Consider the following 22,469-nt stretch of genomic DNA (forward strand, 5'->3'; position numbering starts at 1 on the left):
ACCAGTATTATTTTAAAAACATTTGGGCAAATACATTTTTTTTATAAATTAGAGTACTTAAAATTGGCACTTGTGAGTACTTTAGCAATCAATGTTAAAGTTTGTGTGTCCTTATGGTTTTATAGTATTCCGTTGTGTATATATACCACAACTCCTTTATACAGTCTCTTACCATTTAACATTCAGGTTGTTTCTAAATCTTGCCTATTGTACCAAGTTCTGCATCAACATATATGTACTTTTCAAATTGATGGGGTTTTTTATGTGTTTGTGGGTTAAATGCGACAAAAGTAGAATCACTGGATCATAAGGGAACTTTGGCTTTAATTTCTTGAGAAATCTCTGTAGTTGGTTAAATGTCAAGAAGTAGAATCTCCGGGTCACAAGGGAACTCTGGTCTTAATTTTTTGAGAAATCTCTTAGTGGTTTCCATAGAAGCTGAACCAGACAACATTGCCACCAACAGTGAGTGAGGGCTCTCATTCTTCACCATATCTTTGCTAATCTAGGCTGTTGCCAGTATTTTTGCTATTTGTTACTCTCACCGGTATGAGATTTCATTTTTATTTTCATTTCCCTGATAACAAGTGACAATGAACAATTTTCATGTACCTAAGGACCATGAAGTTTGCAGCAACAAGGAAATTACCGTAGAGGGTATGAAGTGAAATGAAATAAGCCAGAGGAAGAAGGGCAAATACTGGATGATGTCACTTATCTGCAGTTTGTAGAGACACAAAGAGAGGTATCAACTGGTAACAACTGATAATTGATAAAGCCTGGTTTATATAACAGAATACGAAATGGGGAGATTTGTAAGGAGAGTGAGGTGGGGAAATGAAAAAGTAAACTAAAAGTAATAAAAGGGCATCATTATGGTGGTGGTCAGGTGAGGTAAATATGTATAAATGACATAAACGTTAACACTGTTCTAACCATGTTACCTCAACTATATAAAAATTTAGTTAAAAAAGTTTCCATATATTTTCTCAATACCTAAATAATGTCAAGGAACAAAATGGAGAATGTAAAATAATATGTGTTCTTTATATTGTTATATTAGTAATACTTTTTCCTTTACTTTACTTTAAAGTAAGTTTAATTTTTTGAGGTACTTAATTATATATTTTCCTTCAGGATCAGTTTTAGTTCTATAATATGTCATCTCTTTAGTGTCATTTGCACAGGATTGCATCAGTACATAGAACTATATGTGTCATCTTTTTTTATTATATATAATTTTTTCTCTTTATTTGAATATCTTGATTACATAAATGATTGTGATTAGGTTTCAGTCATGTAAAGAACACCCCCCTTTACCAGTGCAACATTCCCACCACCAATGTCCCAAATCTCCCTCCTCCCCACCCCACCCCCACCTGTACTCCAGACAGGCTTTCCAGTTCCCTCATTCATTCACATGATTATGGTAGTTCTCAGTGTAGTTATTTCTATAGCTGTACTCACCACTCTTTGTGGTGAGCTTCCTGGTGTGAGCTGGTGTTCCAGCCCTCCTCTCATTGTCTCTGAGGATTGTTACAAAAATGACTTTTATTTTTCTTAAAACCCATAGATGAGTGAGACTATTCTGTGTCTCTCTCCTTCTGACTTATTTCACTTAGCATGATAGATTCCATGTACATCCATGTATAGGAAAATTTCATGACTTCATCTCTCCTGACGGCTGCATAATATTCCATTGTGTATATGTACCACAGTTTCTTTAGCCATTCATCTGTTGAAGGGCATCTTGGTTGTTTCCAGAGCCTGGCTATTGTGAATAGTGCTGCAATAAATATAGGTGTGAGGAAGGGGTTTTTGTATTGTATTCTTGTGTTCTTAGGGTATATCCCTAGGAGTGGAATAGCTGGGTCGAATGGGAGCTCAATTTCCAGATTTTGAAGGAACCTCCATATCGCTTTCCATAGAGGCTGTACTAGACGGCATTCCCACCAGCAGTGGATAAGAGTTCCTTTCTCTCCACATCCCCGCCAGCACTGATTGTTCTCATTCTTTGTGATGTGCACCAATCTCTGTGGTGTGAGGTGGTATCTCATCTTTGTTTTGATTTGCATCTCCCTGATGATTAGTGACGAGGAGCATTTTTTCATGTGTCTTTTGGCCATTTGTATTTCTTTTTTATAAAAGTGTCTGTTCATTTCTTCTCCCCATTTTTTGATGGGATTAGATGTTTTTTTCTTGTAAAGTTCTGTCAGTGCCCTGTATATTTTGGATATTAGCCCCTTATCTGAAGGATGTTGGGTGAATAGTTTCTCCCACTCAGTGGGTGACTCTTGTATCCTGGGCACTATTTCTTTTGAGGTGCAGAAGCTTCTCAGTTTACTGTATTCCCATCTGTTGATCTCTGCTTCCACTTGTTTGGAAAGTGCAGTTTCCTCCTTGAAGATACCTTTAGTCTCAATGTCATGGAGTGTTTTACAGACGTGTTGTTCTAGATACCTTATGGTATCCGGTCTGATATCAAGGTCTTTAATCCATTTGGATTTTACCTTCGTACATGATGTTAACTGGGGGTCTATGTTCGCTTTTTTGCAAGTGGCTAACCAGTTCTGCCAGCACCACTTGTTGAAGAGATTTTCCCTGTTCCACTTAGGATTTCTTGCTCCTTTGTCAAAAATTAGGTAATTGTATACCTGGGGAATGTTCTCTGAGAACTCAAGCCTATTCCACTGATCTGAGGGTCTGTCTGTATTCCAATACCATGCTGTTTTGATAACTATTGCTTTGTAGTACAGTTTAAAGTTGGGGTAAGTAATGCCTCCCATTTTCGTTTTCCCTAGGAGTGCTTTAGCTATTCAAGGGTGTTTATTGTTCCAGATGAACTTCATAAGTGTTTGATCCACTTCTTTGAAGAATGTCATGGGTATTTTTAAGGGGATCGCATTAAATCTGTATAATGCTTTGGGGAGTGTTGCCATTTTAATGATGTTAATCCTGCCAAACCATGAGCAGGGTAAATGTTTCCATGTGTCATCTTTTAAGGTGACCAAGTATTCTCTCCACATGTGACTATCACTTAAATGGAAATTCTTTTATATTGCTTTAAAAACTCATTTGACATCTCAAAAAAATCACTATAATAACCTTCTTTTATCACAGAAAAGTAACATGGTACTTCTGTATATTTCTGTTGTCATGTTTCACCAGTTCATCATTTTCAAGTATTACCAAGTAAATTGCATGGCTTTTCGACATTGAGCAAGATTTCAGTTATTCTGTTTTTAGAATAGAAAACCATTGTATAAGGTGTCAGAGTTGGTTAGGACTTTGAAAAGTAGAAGAATGTATGGTTTACTGATAAGGGCTCCAAATATGTTTGTGCTCTACTTCCTAGAACTTATGGATGTCACATAGAACTTATGTGACACATAGAACAGGAAACCTTATATGACAGCAGCCCTTACATATATGAATAAAGAACTTGAGATGATATTGCCCAGTTTCGCTTTATGTGTAGTGTAATCAAAGTGGTTCCTATAGGAGGGACACAGGAGATAGTACAGCAAGTACATTTACCTTTTACAAGCCAACCAGAGTACCAGCCCCAACACCCTGAGCACCACTATGAGTGACCCCTGAGCACAGAGCTGGGAATAGGCCCTGAGCATGACTGGGTGGGATCTAAAAAAAAAATTAAAAAGTCACAGATGTTCCATGATAATATCCATGTTTTGAAAGTGTGATTCTGGATTAGCAGCATCTGCATCACCTGTCGTAGAGCTTGTTAAAAATACAGATTCTCAGGGCTGGAGTGATATTTCAGCAGGTAGAGCATTTGTTTTGCATGCCACCAACCAAGGTTCTATCCCCAGCATCCCATTTGGTCTCCCTGTGCACTGCCGGTGTGACCAAAAAGCTTCCCACTCCAAAAAATGTAGATTCTCTGACTGTTTCAGACTTACTTCATTGGAAATTCTGAGGCTGAAAGTCAGTAGTTCACCAGTCCTACAAATAATTCTGATCCATGCTAAGGTTTGAGAATCACTGATAGAAGTTAAATTTTCTTTCTCTGGTGGTAAAAAGCTTGAGGCTGAAATGCTGGGAAAACTCATTCTATTAGACTGTTCAGACTGTTTCTTCCTGAGTTCTGTCATACTATAACTACTTGAATGCTTAATTGAAAAATCACTTATGTTTGTAGCTAAAATTAAATACATTCTATATTTAAATGACTGCCTTTGATTAGAATATTTTGTTGAAATGGTTGTTTTTAACTGTGTTGCAAGGATATTTATAAAAACTCATCAAATTTCTAGTAGTAACTAACGTCCTATTCACTATTAAGTAAAATGTTTTATGTAAAATCTCATGCTGTGTAATGGGCAATCAAAGGATATTTTAGGTGACTGAATGGATTTCTTGACTCAGTTTTTAAAAGTAAATATTTTAAGATAAAGCATATAATGTTTTTGCCTTTTTTCAAACTTGGTTTTTTGTAAACCACTTTCACGACCTTTGAAATCTTTTATTTTTTCCATTTTTATAAAGGTGCTGTGATTTCTAATACCTTTTAATGACAGTTTACATCATTAATCACAATAGATTACCTCACCACCAGAGTACCTGCTTCCACCCACCAACACCCTCTAGGACCTCTTGAAATTTTGCATAACTTACACATAGCAATACTCTTTGTACTCATTCTTACGGATTTCCTGACATGTGTATTATATATTGAAAATGAATTTGCTTTGTGGAAAGTATCATTTATTATTAAAGAAGACAAAGCAATAGCTTCATTTTACTAAGCATGTCATTAATTTCAAAAAGCCAAGGGGAAGAATTCACTTTATTGTGCTGCCACTTGACAAATGATCTTTTGGTTCCTTTTAGGTAGCCAATAGGAGAAGCACTCTCCATTCTTCATCCTTGGAAGTAAATGGTTCCTACTTGAGTATTGCCAAACCACAAGTCTACCAAAATCAGCAAAGGCCCAAGTCTGCAAACCAGCACTCTTCTTCAGATAACCTTATGGAGTTAAGGAATAGTTCTGTAAAACCACCAGTCCTTTATGGTCCCAAAGAGAAGCTAGTTAAGGTGCCATCAGAGACCATGACATGTAATTATGCACCTCAAATCCACACAGAGAAGACTCCACCAGAGGAATTGTTAAGGAAAGAATGTCCACACCTTAAGCATACTCTTTCTGATCATTGTTGCAGTCCTAAACTTTCTGAAAATGCAGATCATGTTCTTGAGAACCATCCTACAAACATGGCTTCTCAGTGTTCCAAGACACATCTGGAATTATGCAGTTATTGTGGACTTTCCTGGACATCTTTGATGCATGGTCAAGAGCCACTGCAGATTCATGAAAATGATGTCAAAAAGCAGCTCTCAGAAGATAGAAGACACCAACTTATGCTTCAGAAAATGGAGCTAGAAATTGAAAAGGAGCGCCTTCAGCATCTGTTATCTCAACAGGAGACAAAACTTCTCCTAAAACAGCAGCAGCTTCATCAGTCTCGACTTGATTACAATTGGTGAGTCCTATCTGTTCTTTCATCCGTGTCCATAGCTTGCAGAACATTGTAAAAGATGTTTTTGTTACTATAACAGGTGTGTAGAAACAGAGGTTCCTTGAGATCTTAGCCTATGCAGGATCATAATTATAATTACAAACAATTTCAATGTCTCCTAAGAAGTCTTGAAATAATACGTTATTTCCAGAATGTTAGCTTTTAGTATCGACTTCTTATCAGCCCAGTGTAATTTTTGTTAGATTACTGAGACAATATTTTAATTGATACTACCGTTATATAAAATCCATTGCTATTTTAAAACATAAAAGGCAGTAAATGCAACTTGAGGTTTCAGAATATTGGAGTGAAATTGTGAATTTCAGAATTAGCTACCACCATTCTGAATTTATATCTCTTAATTATTAAATTATTTTAATAGAAACATTTTTCCTTTGATTAAAATCTTGTAAGACTTTATTTTCAGTTAACAGCCTAAAACTTTAAACTATTTTCTATAAAATATAGGAAAAATGGGAGTTTTATCTTTTCTAAGATTAATCTAAGTTTAATCTTTTCTAATCATGAAACATGATTTTCTCAATCATGTTTGCAGGTTTCCAGAGTGGTGCTCATGGGTTCATTCCCCCAGCTTCTTCACAAACCACAGTAGTGTTCAAAATACCCCAACACGATTGATAGTGCTTGGGAATCTGCAGGTCTATACCCTAAGATGCTTGAGGGACCATGTGGTGCCAAGGATGAAACCAGAGTCAGCTGAAAGACTTATGCTTTAACACCTGAACTAGCTCTCTGACCCATTTAGTAGTCAATGTTATAAAATTATATATATATATTTTGTCTTAATGTATTCAAGTGATTAATAGTAATTATATATATGTACTTATATACTTATAAACCCTACTTTTTTCCTGTTGGATAACTTTATCATTTCCCTTTTCGCTAATTTCTTTTTACCAATATGCATCTTATAAAGATACACGTAATACTAAATATTGAATTATTTCACTTCTTAGTGTTAGTTTTCCTTTATTTACAGATTCTGCCTACTATTTTTAAAATTCTAATTCCCTTGAAAGTTCCATCTTGGCATTTTTGTTCCTCCAATGTAATTCTTTTGGAAGAGAAGTGCTCTTACATTTTTCTCCTCCTTCATAATCAAACTATTCCATTCTTTATTGTCAAGATCGCTAGTATATTAACTGAAAGTGAAGTCTCTTAGAAGACTGTGATCAAAGATAAAAATATTGCTTTAATTTTTAAATTAAACTTATTTTAGACACTGTGGTTTACAAAGTTACTCATATACAGGGTTTTTTTTTTTTTTTAGATTTTTAAAAAGTACTTTAAATAAACACCATGGTTTACAAGGTTGTTCATAATCTAGTTGTGGAGTTTTTATCCACAGTTATATTGCTTTAGTTTTTTTATCCAAATTGCTAATCATTTAGTTATCCTTCCTAAGAACTTTATTCAACATACTTTTTATTGAATACTTGTCATATAAGAAGAATAATTTTAGGTTTTTAGAATGTAAAAAATAAGTAAAATGTGTCTATAGAAAGCATAGGCTGCAGGATAAAATGGATTTTAAGATTAGAATTAAATGTTATATTAATGAATGAATTCAAATAATTCTATGTAATCATTACTAATTATTTTATTGTTCACTTCATCCTAGTTTAAATGAAACACAAAGTGGGTCTTGCGTGCTTAAATTATAAACAGATAGGGGCTAGAGTGATAACACAGTGGGTAGGATGTTTGCTTTTCACACAGTCAATGGTGGTTAGATCCCTGGCATCCCATATGATCCCCTGAGCCTGCCAAGCATAATTTCTGAGCACAGGGCCAGGAGCAACCTCTGAGTACCTCCAGGTGTTATCCAAAAACTATAGACATATATTCGTATCCATGAGGCTATTTAAACTTATTTGAAAGTAATTGTTACTAGAGTAGCAATAGATCAACAATATTCATTCTTAATTGATTATAGGAAGTTGCAAAAGTAGTTGCAAAAAGAAAGAGAGCTTCATGGATCCTCCACTTGGTTTCTACCATAACTCTATTTAACATAGTTATAATTAATATCAAAACCAGGAAGTCAACATTAGTCCTTATGTGTATAGTTCTATGCCATTTTGTCATGTGTGTAGATTTGTGAAACTACCATCACAATAAAATTTAAACCTATTTCATCACTGCTCATATTTCTCTTCTACTTTTCTATTATAGAATCTTCCTGCCATCTTCTGGCCTCTCTATCATTAACCCTTGGAGCCACTAATCAACTCTGATCTATGTATATAATTTTGTCATTTTACTAATTTATAAATGAATTTAAATTTTTGTTACTGACATTTTTAAATTCAGCATAATATTGTTGAGACTGATTTAGGTAGTTGCATATACTCTGCCTTTAGGTTGCTAAGTAGTATTCTGTGATATTGACATATGTTGTAAGTTATTTCACATTTATCTCTTGAAGCATGTATTTTTCATGTGCTATGTACATTTTCATACAAGCTATTTTGTGGACTGAGGTTTTTATTTCAACAAATAAAAGTAGTGAAGTCAAGAGATAGTTCAGTAGTACCTGAGTTAATTCCCTGTTCCATGTGGATCCCTGAGCATCACCAGTGCAGCTCTGGAAGCCCCAGAGCCCTGCTAGGTGTGTTATTGGAAGATCCCAGCACCACCAGGGTGGCCCAGGTAATCCCCAGCTCTTAGGACCCTTATATTGAACTACAGACTCATTTAATCATGAGTTGCCTCTGTGTGTAGGGCTGCTGTGTTTTCAGAACACCACTTGAAAACCGAAACCTTCCTCACTCCCATAAAAGTAATATGATTGAAGAATCATATAGATGGTACAATTTTAGTGTATATACTTATTTTCAATTTATATTTCAGAAAACTATATATGTCACTGACATGACATGTCAGGGGCCAGAATAATACTACAGTAGGTAGACCTGCCCAGGTTTGATCCTCAGCATCCCATATGGTCCCATGAGCACGCCAGGACTAATTCCTGAATGTAAAATCAGGAATAAACCTGAGCATTTTCAGGTGTGACTCAACTGCCCCCGCAATGCATTGTTCCAGCACTTAATGAGAGATCTTTTCTTCACATCCTCATAATCATTTGGTGGTGTCACAAATATTTATTTTACTTGTTTTAGATTTTATATAGTAGAATTTCATTATGATCTAACTTTGTACTTTCCTAATTGCTAGTGGTTAAATATCTCTACATACTGCTGTTTTTTTTCCCCTTTGTTAATTCTTTTGGGTAAATTAAGAGTTCTTTATGTAATCTACATAGTGCATAAACCATTTACGTAATACTTTGCTAAATTCTATTTGCTAATTTTTTGTTTGTTTGTTTGTTTTGTTTTTGGGCCACACCCGGCAGTGCTGAGGGGTTACTCCTGGCTATCTGCTCAGAAATAGCTCCTAGCTCCTGGCAGGCACGGGGGATCATATGGGACACCAGGATTCAAACCAACCACCTTTGGTCCAGGATTGGCTGCTTGCAAGGCAAACGCCGCTGTGCTATCTCTCCGGGCCCTATTTGCTAATATTTTAAGCTTTACATCAGTATTGTTTTGTAGTGTTCTTTTTGGTACCGTCTCCATCTGGTTTTGGTAACAATTAATTCTGGTCTCATTAATTTCATTAAGTTATTTTTCCACTTCTGATTGCTTTGGATCTATCTGTCCTTTTTCTGAATTTCTTAGGATTGGGACTTAGAGAATATTGATTTGAGACTTTCCTTCCTTTCTTCTGTAAGTATTTAGAGCTTATCTGTTTTTCTTTCAGTGCTATTTAGTTATGCGTCACAGATTTTGGTATGCTGGTATATTCACTTATCCATATTTAACTTTCTGTTTTGTTTTTATTTGGGGGCAACTCCTAGTGCTACTCAGGAGTTATTGTTGGCTTTGCACTCAGGAATTACTCCTGGCTGTGCTAAGAGATCAAACTAGGGTCAACCGCGAGCAAGGCAAACGCTCTCTCCTCTCCAGCTCCATGTATAATTTTATCACTTACAGTCTTATCTGAAATTCAGCCTTCTGTACATTAAAATTTCATTGTCCAGACCAAGAATACTTACTTTAAGTTAATCATAGGATCTGTATATTATGCCACTTATGAATTTTAAAAGTTAATAATGAAAGGAGGACCAGATTGTAACTCCAAATAGAGTCCCTGTCTTGCACATCTGAGCCTGTAGCTTTTGTTTTCTCATTCAGTTGTTCAAAGTGTTTTATAATGTGGCATATTTTGGGTGGCATTTGTTTTCTTTTTGCTCTGAAATAACCTTTTTTCCCCAAAGGCTTTATCTCCTCAAGATTTTCCCAGTATTCTATTTTTTGTTCTTTCTCTAGAATCTAGAGAACTCAATTTAGCTGGGGGCCGCAGGAGGCAAAGTCGGGTGATCCTTGAGTGCAAAGTCAGTAGTAAGCCTTGAACATTAGGGGGTGTGACCCAAACAACTAAAACAAAACAAAACAAAAAAAGATTCCTCTAGGGCAGGCTCACAAAATGTTGTACCGAGGGCCGTTTGCGGCCCCGGGGCCTTGAGTTTGAGACCCCTGTGAGTCTAGACATATTTTCTTCAGGCTTAAAGAAAGTTAAGCCTATTTCTTTTTCCTATTTGTCCACTTACTATATTTCATTACAGTGTAGTTCAAATATTAATACTTAAAGTTTTTATATCCAGATATTTATCACCTAATTTTCAGTTATTAAGAATATGAAAAATAAATGCCAAATTGTTTAATGTGTAATATCTGTAATTCATTGTAGTTTTTGTTTTAGCTAACATTTATTAATGACCCTACTCTGTACAAAACCTTTATGGGAATACTAATACAAATAGTTAATCATATCACAAGTTTATTGTTATATATAATCTTGCTTCAATTTTTATGTAATTTAAACTTCTGTATCTCTTTATTGTACTTGTCAATTTTAATGTCTTGAGGAATCCCAGTTCAATTAAATTAATGAGTTAATATGTACAAGAAATTTTCACAGTGCTCAGAATATTCAGGAGAAATAACATGAATGCAGTCTACAAATGATAATCACATGAGTAGCTCAGACTTACTGTTTAGAATTTGAGAGTGGCCTGTCATTTTGCAATGGATTTCACAGTGATATTAAGATTTATTTTCATTGTAATTAATGATTTATTCTACCATTTTGCTGTTATTTGCTATTCGATCAGAGCTACCCATTCAAATAGATAATTATGTTTATTTGTTTGTTTGTTTGTTTTTGGGTCACACACGACGGCGCTCAGGGGTTACTCCTGGCTCTATGCTCAGAAATTGCCCCTGGCAAGAACGGTGGACCATATGGGATGCCAGGATTCAAACCACCATCCTTCTGCATGAAAGGCAAACGCCTTACCTTTATGCTATCTCTCTGGCCCGATATTACCTCTTTTGACCCTTTCCAGATTGATCAAAGACGACTTATTTAGTTGCTTTTTCTTTATAGGGTAAAGGAATATATATGATGAGGAAAAGTTAAGGCTAATTATATTTATCACTCACTCTTACTGTTTGCTGTGATACATGAATATTATACTGAATTGTGTTTACAAACTCTTGTCATCATCACTTAAAATGTGAGCTTTATAAATATAGAGAGTATGTATATGTAAAGAAGATTTATTTATTAAATGACGACTGCTGTCATCTTTCTCATCATCATTATTGCTACTGCTTCTGTGAGGCTACTCTTACCATGACTGTCGCAATCATTATTTTATTCCAGTCTCATAGTTGCTTGATGACATCTACATTTACCTACCTACTATCTATCGCAACCAGATATTCTTAAACTGCAAATTCCTAGAAGGCAGTTAATCTATATACTTCTATAATTATGCATGCTTAATTCTGATTGTAAAAAATGTCTTTTGATAATGATGGAAATAGTAGTATCAGTTTAATGACCTTTTTTTTAACTCATCATGATTTATTTCATAGCAATCGATTATAATTTTACCCTTTACTTTTAAAAATGAAACAGAAAACATCTAACAAGCAGGAAATGGGTATAAGGGTTACCTGCCTAATATCAGTGGTTAATTTGAACTCCCAAACATATTAAAAGAACTTCTCACTTCTTAATGTTCTTAATAAGATAAGTTTAAGTTGAGGGTTGACGACATTAGGATTTCTGAATAGAATGTATTCCAGTTCTTTGGTAGGGCAGGAGGGGGTGATCCTGTAACCCAGAGAAAATCTCCTTTCAGTGAGATGCTGCCCGCCCTGTGTGGACCATCAATGGAGGAGTAGGCTTATCCACCTATGAATATGTTGGGCAGACTTAGTGATATTGTTACTGTGATTCCTATTTCGACTCTGTGGATCAGAATACATTTTATTAGGGTTGGGGTAATAGCTCAAAGGGCTGCAGCACAAACCTGCCTCTCCAGCACAGTTAGATGTGGTCCTGGTGTCCCCCAGAACTACTGGGAGGAAGATCTAGCCCATGTATGCATACGCTTTATGGACATGAACAAACTACACCTCCTTAGTGGTAGATAAGAAACTTTAAATTTCTAGATATTTAAATATACTCTAAATCATTTATGGTGTTGAGGTTTTAAATGATATTCTAATCAACTAAATCTTCCACACTCCTATGATTAATTTAAATACAGTTAAAGTTGAATTGCATTTATTTTTCTATACATTTGTGGGATCTCTGGGAAAGCCTACTCTTTCCAGTGTTACCATTCTGTTCCTTAAGTTTTACAAGTTTTAATTTTTTTTACAGGTTAAAAACTCAGACTGTATTCAAATTAAGAAACCGGGTTGCTGATAAAGAGTTTACTAAACCTCAGGAGCTCAATCCAAATATGAATAGGAGTGACTCTGGAAGAAGGTAAACTTAAGCAATGGATAAAGGCAAAAATATGTATAATACAAATATTCGTGACATATTTGACTTCTATTTCTAGCTCCAGGTTAGTGAATTCCATTTTCTGATTATATAAGTAAACATTCTTAGTGGTCATCAGTGGGGTGTGTGCCCTCTAGATGAGCTGTGGTAAAGTCGGCACAAGCTCCTAAACAGCACATGCATCAGTAATGTCAGTCCTACTGAGGCCACCTTTAAGCTTCACCTGAAACCTACTTGATCTTCACATATGGAACTGGTTCCTGCGATGTAGGTTTACAGGAACGGATCTATGGTGCATGGATTGAGGTCAGATTATGTGTTTCACAAGAGAAGCATTTCTGTCTGCCTTGCAGAAAAGAATTTCCAGAGAAGTAGTGAAGCAAAACGGTTTTTGTTGAGAAATGCAACTTACTAATTCTAAAGAGAATGTGGGTTTTTCAAAAAAAAAAAAAAAAAAGAGCCTCAAAGGGGAATTAACTTAACACCTAAAGAAAGCAGAGACACCTTCAGAGTAAAAGGATTCCATCAAGTTAAAAGAAATTATACGGGCCGGGCGGTGGCGCTAAAGGTAAGGTGCCTGCCTTACCTGCGCTAGCCTAGGACGGGCCGCGGTTCGATCCCCCGGCGTCCCATATGGTCCCCCAAGCCAGGAGCGACTTCTGAGCGCATAGCCAGGAGTAACCCCTGAGCGTCACCGGGTGTGGCCCAAAAACCAAAAAAAAAAAAAAAGAAATTATACATCCCTGTTGAGATGTAAGCACCCCAGAATCAAGCGTTAAGTGTGGGTAACTCCAAGATGGAAATCAAATTGCTTTGCAAAGCTCATGATACAGGATTTTTCCCCAAGCTACCTCAACTTGAACTAAGAGTCATTGGTAGGAAATGTGAAGAATTTCATCCTCATAGTCTCCTGACAAGGTCTGGCATTTGTCCAAAGCTAGCAGAAAGATAGACTTTTTTTTTTAACAATATAGGATCATCTGTCTAATCCTTTCTTGATTTTTGATCTCTCCACATTTCTTGTTTTTTTTTTTCAGAACCCTGTAAAAGGAAAGCCCTACATGACTGCCTACCTTACAACTATAACATTTTGAAAAGTATAGAAAAGTTTTAAAAAAAAATCATTTATGTCCCTCCCACTCAAAGACAGTTCTTTTGAGTTCTTTGCCCTTTTCACTTTTTCATGGCGAGGTATTCTACATTAAATAATAGAAATTATGCTTATACAGAAATGTACTTTTTGCTTTTTGGTATAATTTTTGATGCCATCATATATTTCATATTAAATTGATTGATCTGTTGTACAAACATCATATAACAACTATGAGCTATTTTAATATTTATTGTCTGCTATTGGATAATATAGTGTTTTTAAATGATCAATTATGCTTTGAGGAATTACTTTTGTAATTAATGCTTTTACTTTACCTTTCCCTATTTCCAGAAAGGGATAGAAAGATCTCTGGGGAAGTACCCGGAGAGCTTATTAAAGTCTGACATGAGCACCTGTATGGCCTGGTACCCCACAATAGCCCCGTTGGAGATTTTCAGCTCCACCTGCGGTCCCTTGATCTTCATCAGCTGAGTTGTTTCAAGGAATTGTAGCCTCAGGCTGGAGCAAAGGATTGCTTTTTGTAGGAAAGAAAAGTCAGTCCTGACCTCTGCCCAGGCTTCCCAGATTCACTTACCACTGCAGAAAAGCAAAATTTTAGGGTCTATGAATAAGTCAGATATCTTTATTTAGAAATTGAGAGGAGAGAGCAAGAAAGAGTGTAACTCATTTAGGAGAGAATACAAGGGTCCCAAGAGGGGAGAGAGCCCTAAGTGGCCTTTGTTAAGGGATTTTATGTGCATAATCTCCAAAATGCCTTTTCCTGAAGTTCTCATTCATATGTAGAATTATCAGGATATTGTAGTGGAGAAGAGCTTTGAACCACTGGTGATTTTTCATGTTCTTATCACAGCTGTTTGTTCCTGCTGTAATTTCTATTCTGAGGCTCAGCCTTCTCTGGGCTGGACCAGTTAAAATCTTACCAGACAGTTCCTGCAGCCACAAACAAGGTCCATCCTTCATGCTTTGGGGTTACTTTATGACAATAATTCCTTTAGATGAACTTTGAAAATTTTCCAAGAAACTCATTGCCAAATCCACCTGCCTGCTTGATTTTTCATGACTTTTCAGTGTTTCTCACATTCGCTTTTTAAAAATATATTTTCAAATATATTCTCTCTGCTCTTCATTTAGATTAATGATATGTATAAAACCATTCAATTTCCAGATTCCAGATTTAGCTAAATTAAAATAAAATCTTTTATTTATTTAGATCATGTCAACTAATTTGCTGTCAATTTAATCATTTATCATATTTTTATTAATTTATTTATTTGGTTTTGGGGCCACACCTGGTGATGCTCAGGGGTTACTCCTGGCTCTGTGCTCAGAAATTGCTCCTGGTCTGGGGAGCCAAATGGGACTCTGGGAATCGAACCCAGGTCCATCCTGGGTCAGTCACATGAAAGGTAAACACCCTCCACTGTGCTATTGCTCCAGCCCCATTTCTCATATTTTTATTTTGTTGTTAAGTCCAATTGTTTTTTGTTGTTTTGTTTTTTTGTTTGTTTTGGGGTCACACCAGGCAGCGCTCAGGGGCTACTCCTGGCTCTATGCTCAGAAATCACCCCAGGCAGGCTCGGAGGACCATACGGGATGCCGGGATTTAAACCACTTGCTTGCAAGTGCTTGCAGGGCAAATGCCTTACCTCCATACTTTCTCTCTGGCCCCATGTCCAATTGTTTTTAATATCAGACAATGATTTTTTAATTCTATATTTTCCAATTTAGTATTCACTATAATTTGTTTCTCGGCTTAAGTTACTGTTGTCAGGCTGTGAAGGAATTTATCCTGTACACACCCAACTTCTTCACAGTACAGACAATAAATCAAAACAAACAGACTAATATTTAGAAGTAGGGAGAAATTCATATACATGATATACCTCTCCTATTCCTTGGAGAGGCCAGGAGAATGATAGGACTCATCCAACAAGACTCCTGAGCAACCATTAGGTAAATTTAATGTGGTGGACATTAGAAGGAATTGATGGTCTGTTAAGAAAATTACCAAAGAGTGTACAGTAAAACAAAAGTATTCAGATTTAAATCCTGATACAGAGATTATATCTTCCCTGGTAAAGGGAAAGTTAGAATTTTAAAGAAAAGGTTTAAAATGGGGCCGAAGAGATGAAATAGAGGTAAGGCATTTGCCTTGCATGCAGAAGGTTGGTGGTTCGAATCCCGGCATCCCATATGGTCCCCCAAGCCTGCCAGGAGCGATTTCTGAGGGTAGAGCCAGGAGGAACCCCTGAGCGCTGCCGAGTGTGACCCAAAAACCAAAACAAAAAAAAAAGGTTTAAAATGTAAATATCTCTATCGAAAGCAATTTCAAATATGCTTTTCTGGCCCCCTCCCATGAAATTGTTCTTTTACCAAGGCTATATTTTGAGGTGGTCGAGAATTGTTTTCTTGTATTATTGTATCGTAATAGGAATTTTTTTTCTTTAAAATACTTGCTAATGCTAACACATGGATGATCTTGTGGTTCATTTACAATATGAGCAACTTGCAGTGTATTATCTTTTTCTTTTTGCTTAATGTCAAATAATTTGGGGTTGTGTTCTGTTTATTATGATGACTCTGGAATTCAGAAACATAATTCTCTGATCAGTGTTAGTTTTTTGTATTAGCAAACAAAACTCAGACTCCAAGCTCATCGTCCTGGAATAGGCAACCATGAAAATGACTACTGGTTTTTATATTTTTAACTGCCATGTTTGCATCTGCCTTTATGTGTGGTATTGACTGTAAAAGGGCAAAGATATTACTTGGAACTTAATGCTTTCTTTCTGATGCTTTAGCCAACCTAGACTTTGTCCTCTGTTTATTTTAATTTCCCTTAAGCTAAAAACTATTTAAAATAATAAAAAGGAAACTTTGCACTTGCAAATACTTAATTTTCTTCCCAATGCACTTCTATTTTCTACCTACTTGAAACTATTCTTCATTACATATCTGGTTTTCTTTTTCTTTTCTCTTCTCTTAGTTTAATGGTTGTTACTTGAGTGGTCCTATAGAAACTATTAATTTACTATCAGGAAGTGAACCCAACAGTTCTAACTCATTATGTCAGGAGACAGATACAGACCTTTCTCATATGTGGGATATAAAGAGACAAATAAATGAAGACAATGGAGTCGATGAACTGGTCTTTTACCATGGTGGAGGATTGACAGGAGAATTAGCTGCTGCAGGTTTAGGGGGAAGTACTCTCTGGAGGAATTTGGAACATTGTATGTATGAAATTATCATTAATGGTATTGTAAATCCCAGTGCCTACAATTTAAACAAATTTTTAAAGAATTTTAACTTCAGCATCTGTGGTAAAATGTACATGATCACAGTGCCTAAAATTAAAAAATATATATGTATATATTTAAAGAATTCTAACTGCAGCACCATTTTATGTAATTTATTTTAAAATTATGGCAAAATATACATGATTACCATCTCACTATTCTAAGTGTACAGTTCAGTAGAATTAAGTATCCTCACATTGTAGCTAATTTTGACATTATCTTGCAAAACTAAAACTCTGCCTATATTAACTCTGCATTTTCCCTTCCTCCCTGTCTCCAATAGCTATCATTCTACATTCTGCTTAAGCTTGATTTTCTTCACATTAAGAGAGACTACACAGTGTCTGTCATTTTCTGACTTACTATAATTTATCTTTGTGTTTTGTTTCCATTATATCAAGTATATATTACAGTTCAGTACATACCTGCTATTATATACCTGTCCTTCCAAGATAACTTATATTTATAATTAGACTTTAGATATTTAATGCATAGTTGGGCCACATACTGTCTAATTATTGATTTTAACTTATATCTAACTTATCTAGAGGTTAGGAAAGCCTCATTTAATTTTCTATTTGCTTGTTATATTTTTGGGTTTTTTTGGGGGGGTGGGCCACACCTGGACTTACTCCTGGACTTATTCCTGGTTTCACTACTAGTGAAACTTACTGGAATAGCAGGGACTGAACCTGGGTCAGCTGCTTCTAAAGCAAGATTCCTTACCCACTTTACTATCACTCTTACTCTAATTCACTCATTTGAAGATGCTAAGTGCTGACACATTCTGAACTCTGGAGAAATTCATTAGTGTGTCCAGTTCAAAATTTTCAGCCTAATGAAATTTAAGTTCCTCTGCCTTATTATTCACACCCTGAAAATACAATTTTATTAACTTATTCAGAATATCAGTTATAGATCTCCTCATTGTTTTTTATTTGGTGATATATTTTCCTTCCTTTTCTTTTTATTATTATTTTTCTGCCTACAACAGACTACTTAGTGCTTAGGGCTTTTGGCTCTGTTCTCAGATCCAGGACCATATGTGAGGTGAACATGAAGACCACTACACTACTGAAACCAGATTCATATGGATGTTGGCTTTGACCATGGGTCAGCTGTATTCAAGACAAGCCTTACCTGCTATACTGTTTCTCCAGCCCCTCTTTAATCTGTTTTAAGATTTTTCATCCTAGACTAGATAGATAGTCAACTGGTTCAATCTGTAGTACTATATATGATTCTCAGGCACTGCCAGGAGTGATCCCTGAGCACAGAACCAAGAAAAGCTCTGAGCACGTCCAATTGCAGCCCCTGATGAAATCAAATTTTGATGAAATCAAACTGATAATCAAATGTCTGCCCAAAAACAAAAGCCCAGGCCCAGATGGATTCACTAATGAATTCTTTCAAACTTTCCAAGAGGAACTACTACCAATCCTGGCAAGACTCTTTCATGAAATTGAACAAATGGAAACACTTCCAAGTAGCTTTTATGAAGCCAACATCACCTTGATATCTAAACCAGACAGATGCTACGAAAAAATAAAATTACAGACCAATATCGCTGATGAATGCAGATGCAAAGATTCTCAACAAAATCCTGGCAAATAGGATTCAATGCCTCATTAAGAAGATCATCCACCATGATCAAATTGGTTTCATCCCAGGAATGCAAGGATGGTTTAACATCCATAAATCTATTAACATAATACGCAACATCAACAAGAAAAATAAAAATCACATGATCATATCAATAGATGCAGAGAAAGCATTTGATAAGGTCCAACACCCATTCTTGATCAAAACTCTCAGCAAGATGGGAATGGAAGGAACCTTTCTCAATATAGTTAAGGCCATCTACCACAAGCCAGTGGCAAATATTATCCTCAATGTAGAAAAACTAAAAGCCTTCCCTCTAAATTCTGGCACAAGACAAGGCTGTCCTCTCTCACCACTCCTATTCAACATAGCACTGGAAGTACTCGCTGTAGCGATTAGGCAAGAAAAAGATATCAAGGGAATACAGATAGGAAAGGAAGAAGTCAAGCTCTCACTGTTTGCAGATGACATGATACTCTACTTAGAAAACCCTAAAGACTCTACAAAAAAGCTTCTAGAAACAATAGACTCATATAGCAAGGTAGCAGGCTACAAAATTAACACACAAAAATCAATGGCCTTTTTATACACTAATAGTAATAAGGAAGAAATGGACATTAAGAAAACAGCCCCATTCACAACAGTGCCACACAAACTCAAATATCTTGGAATCAACTTGACTAAAAATGTGAAGGACCTATACAAAAAAAAAAAAACTATAAAACTCTGCTCCAAGAAATAAGAGAGGACATGTGGAAATGGAAACACAACCCTGCTCATGGATTGGCAGGATTAACATAATCAAAATGGCAATATTTCCCAAGGCATTATACAGATTTAATGCGATCCTTCTAAAGATACCCATGACATTCTTCAAAGAAGTGGACCAGGCACTTTTGAAATTCATTTGGAACAATAAACACCCTAGAATAGCTAAAGCAATCATTGGGAAAAAGAATATAGGAGGAATTACTTTCCCCAACTTTAAACTTTACTACAAAGCAATAGTTATCAAAACAGCATGGTATTGGAATAAGGACAGGCCCTCACATCAGTGGAATAGGCTTGAATACTCAGAAAATGTTCCCCTGACATACAATCACCTAATTTTTGATAAAGGAGCAGGAAATCCTAAATGGAGCAGGGAAAGCCTCTTCAACAAGTGGTGTTGGCACAACTGGCTAGCCACTTGCAAAAAATTGAACTTAGACCCCCAGCTAACAGCATGTACAAAGGTAAAATCCAAATGGATTAAAGACCTCAATATCAGACCCAAAACCATAAGATATATAGAACAACACATAGGCAAAACACTCCAGGACATTGAGACTACAGGCATCTTCAAGGAGGAAGCTGCTCTCTCCAAGCAAGTGAAAGCAGAGATTAACAGATGGGAATATATTAAGCTGAGAAGCTTCTGCACCTCAAAGGAAATAGTGCCCAGGATACAAGAGCCCCCCACTGAGTGGGAGAAACTTTTCACCCAATACCCATGAGATAAGGGGCTAATCTCCAAAATATACAAGGCACTGACAGAACTTTACAAGAAAAAAAATCTAATCCCATCAAAAAAATGGGGAGAAGAAATGAACAGACACTTTGACAAAGAAGAAATACAAATGGCCAAAAGACACATGAAAAATGCTCCACATCACTAATCATCAGGGAGATGCAAATCAAAACAAAGATGAGATACCACCTCACACCACAGAGAATGGCACACATCACAAAGAATGAGAATAAACTGTGTTGGCGGGGATGTGGAAAGAAAGGAACTCTTATCCATTGCTGGTGGGAATGCCGTCTAGTTCAACCTTTATGGAAAGCAATGTGGAGATTACTCCAAAAACTGGAAATCGAGCTCCCTTACGATCCAGCTATACCACTCCTAGGAATATACCCTAGGAACACAAAAATACAATACAAAAACCCCTTTCTTACACCTATATTCATTGCAGCACTATTTACCATAGCAAGACTCTGGAAACAACCAAGATGCCCTCCAACAGACGAATGGCTAAAGAAACGGTGGTATATATACACAATGGAATATTATGCAGCTGTCAGGAGAGATGAAGTCATGAAATTTTCCTATACATGGATGTACACGGAATCTATTATGCTGAGTGAAATAAGTCAGAGAGAGAGAAAAACACAGAATGGTCTCACTCATCTATGGGTTTTAAGAAAAATGAAAGACATTCTTGCAATAATAATTTTCAGACACAAAAGAGAAAAGAGCTGGAAGTTCCAGCTCACCTCAGGAAGCTCACCACAAAGAGCGATGAGTTTAGTTAGAGAAATAACTACATTTTGAACTTTCCTAATAATGAGAATGTATGAGGGAAATGGAAAGCCTGTCTAGAGTACAGGCGGGGGTCGGGTGGGAAGGAGGGAGATTTGGGACATTGGTGATGGGAATGTTGCACTGGTGATGGGTGGTGTTCTTTACATGACTGAAACCCAAACACAATCATGTATGTAATCAAGGTGTTTAAATAAAATATATATAAAAATACCAAAAAAATACAAAAAAAAAAAAGACATACATTCTGAATGCCTCCCTGCCTCCCTAACTTTTTGCTAAGATGGAAATGCTTATTCTCTAGTATCATCAACTAAAAAACTAGTAGTGTTTAACATTTTTCATTTGGAGCTGGCAAAAATAATGATACTTATTTTTAGACTACTTAGGCAGAAATAATTTAACAGTTTTTTGCCAATTGCTTTTTGTTGTTTGTGTTTGAACCATACTCCCAGTGGGGCTATAGAGATCAAACCAGGGACTCTAATGCTCTAGTAATTTTTGTTTAAAATATTTTTGAGATAGCATTACTTTCTAAGAGAGTAAAAATATCTATCTCTTCATTGTTAACTCGACATCCTACCACCATAGTGTCAACAAGCCTCTACCACATTGATCCCTACATAACCTTAATTCTAGAAGTCTAGAAGTTATAGAAGTCTGTTTTCATTAGCTATCTTATTTTCCCTTTCATGGTTTTCTTATATACCATCTCTGAGTAGGGTCATCTGGTATTTATCTTCCTCAGACTTACTTTATTTTGTCTTTGTTTTGGGTGGTGCTCAGAGGTTACTAATGGCTCTGCACTCAGAAATTGCTCTTGACAGGCTCAGGGGACCATAAGGGATGCTGGAAATGAAACCCAGTTTCAACCCAGCTTGTCTGCTTGCAAGGCAAACGCCCTACCACTGTGCTTGTGCTCCAGCCCCTGGACTTACTTTTAACATCAACCCAGATGGTTCAGTTCAGGATGTTGTAAAAGGGGAGATTTCATCTTTGCTTATAGCTGAATAGTATTTTATTATATATATATATATATATATATCAAGTCTTCTCTATCGATTCATCTATCAAAGGCCTCTTGTGTTGTTTTTAGATCATAGGAATTATAATATTCAATAAACATGTGAGTACAGATGTATATTTAAAGTAGTGCTTTTGTAGGATAAGTATCAAGGCATGGAACTGCTATTTCTTGGCAGCTCTGTTTTTTGATATTTTGAGAATTCCCTAAACTATATTTCATGCTAGCAGGCCACTTTATATTTCCATTAATGGTAAGTGAGAGTACCTTTTAAGAAATTGTAGGTAGACCACATTTTTTATCTAGTCCCCTCCAGAACTGAGGAGGGGTGTTTCTAGGCTTCTTGAATCTCATTGGTATGTGGTTACATATTGTTTTTATTTACATTTTCCATATACTTGATAATGAGGCTTTTCTATATGCCTTAGAGCTGATCTCTCTATGTTATCTTAAAAAATGACCTCCTTAGCTCTTCTCCCCCATTGTAGAGTATGATAGGCACACATAATGGTGCTCAGGAGCTATTCCTGGCTTTATGCATAGGAATATGTGATGCCAGATTTAACTGGTGTTGACCAAATAAAAAGAAAATGCTGGAGCCTCAGAGATAGCATGGAGGTAGGGCATTTGCCTTGCATGCAGAAGGACAGTGGTTCAAACCCCGGCATCCCATATGGTCCTCTGAGCCCGCCAG

At 36.2% G+C, this 22,469-nt stretch overlaps 2 protein-coding genes across 4 annotated transcripts in view; one reads left to right on the plus strand and one right to left on the minus strand.

Annotated features, from left to right (window-relative positions):
- Positions 1-22,469, minus strand: part of RPRD1A (regulation of nuclear pre-mRNA domain containing 1A) — a 1,137,547-nt gene that overhangs the window by 985,217 nt on the left and 129,861 nt on the right. The window lies entirely within an intron of this gene.
- KIAA1328 (KIAA1328 ortholog) overlaps positions 1-22,469 on the plus strand; it is a 327,696-nt gene that overhangs the window by 202,956 nt on the left and 102,271 nt on the right. The window contains exons 7-8 of one of the 2 annotated variants that reach the window (XM_049769723.1): positions 4,855-5,504; positions 12,306-12,413. In XM_049769723.1, the coding sequence (XP_049625680.1) occupies positions 4,855-5,504; positions 12,306-12,413 (758 nt within the window). The remainder of the gene's footprint in view (positions 1-4,854; positions 5,505-12,305; positions 12,414-22,469) is intronic. The other variant, XM_049769724.1, reaches the window with a different exon arrangement.

This window comes from Suncus etruscus, chromosome 3 (assembly GCF_024139225.1).
Source record: "Suncus etruscus isolate mSunEtr1 chromosome 3, mSunEtr1.pri.cur, whole genome shotgun sequence".
NCBI lineage: Eukaryota > Metazoa > Chordata > Mammalia > Eulipotyphla > Soricidae > Suncus > Suncus etruscus.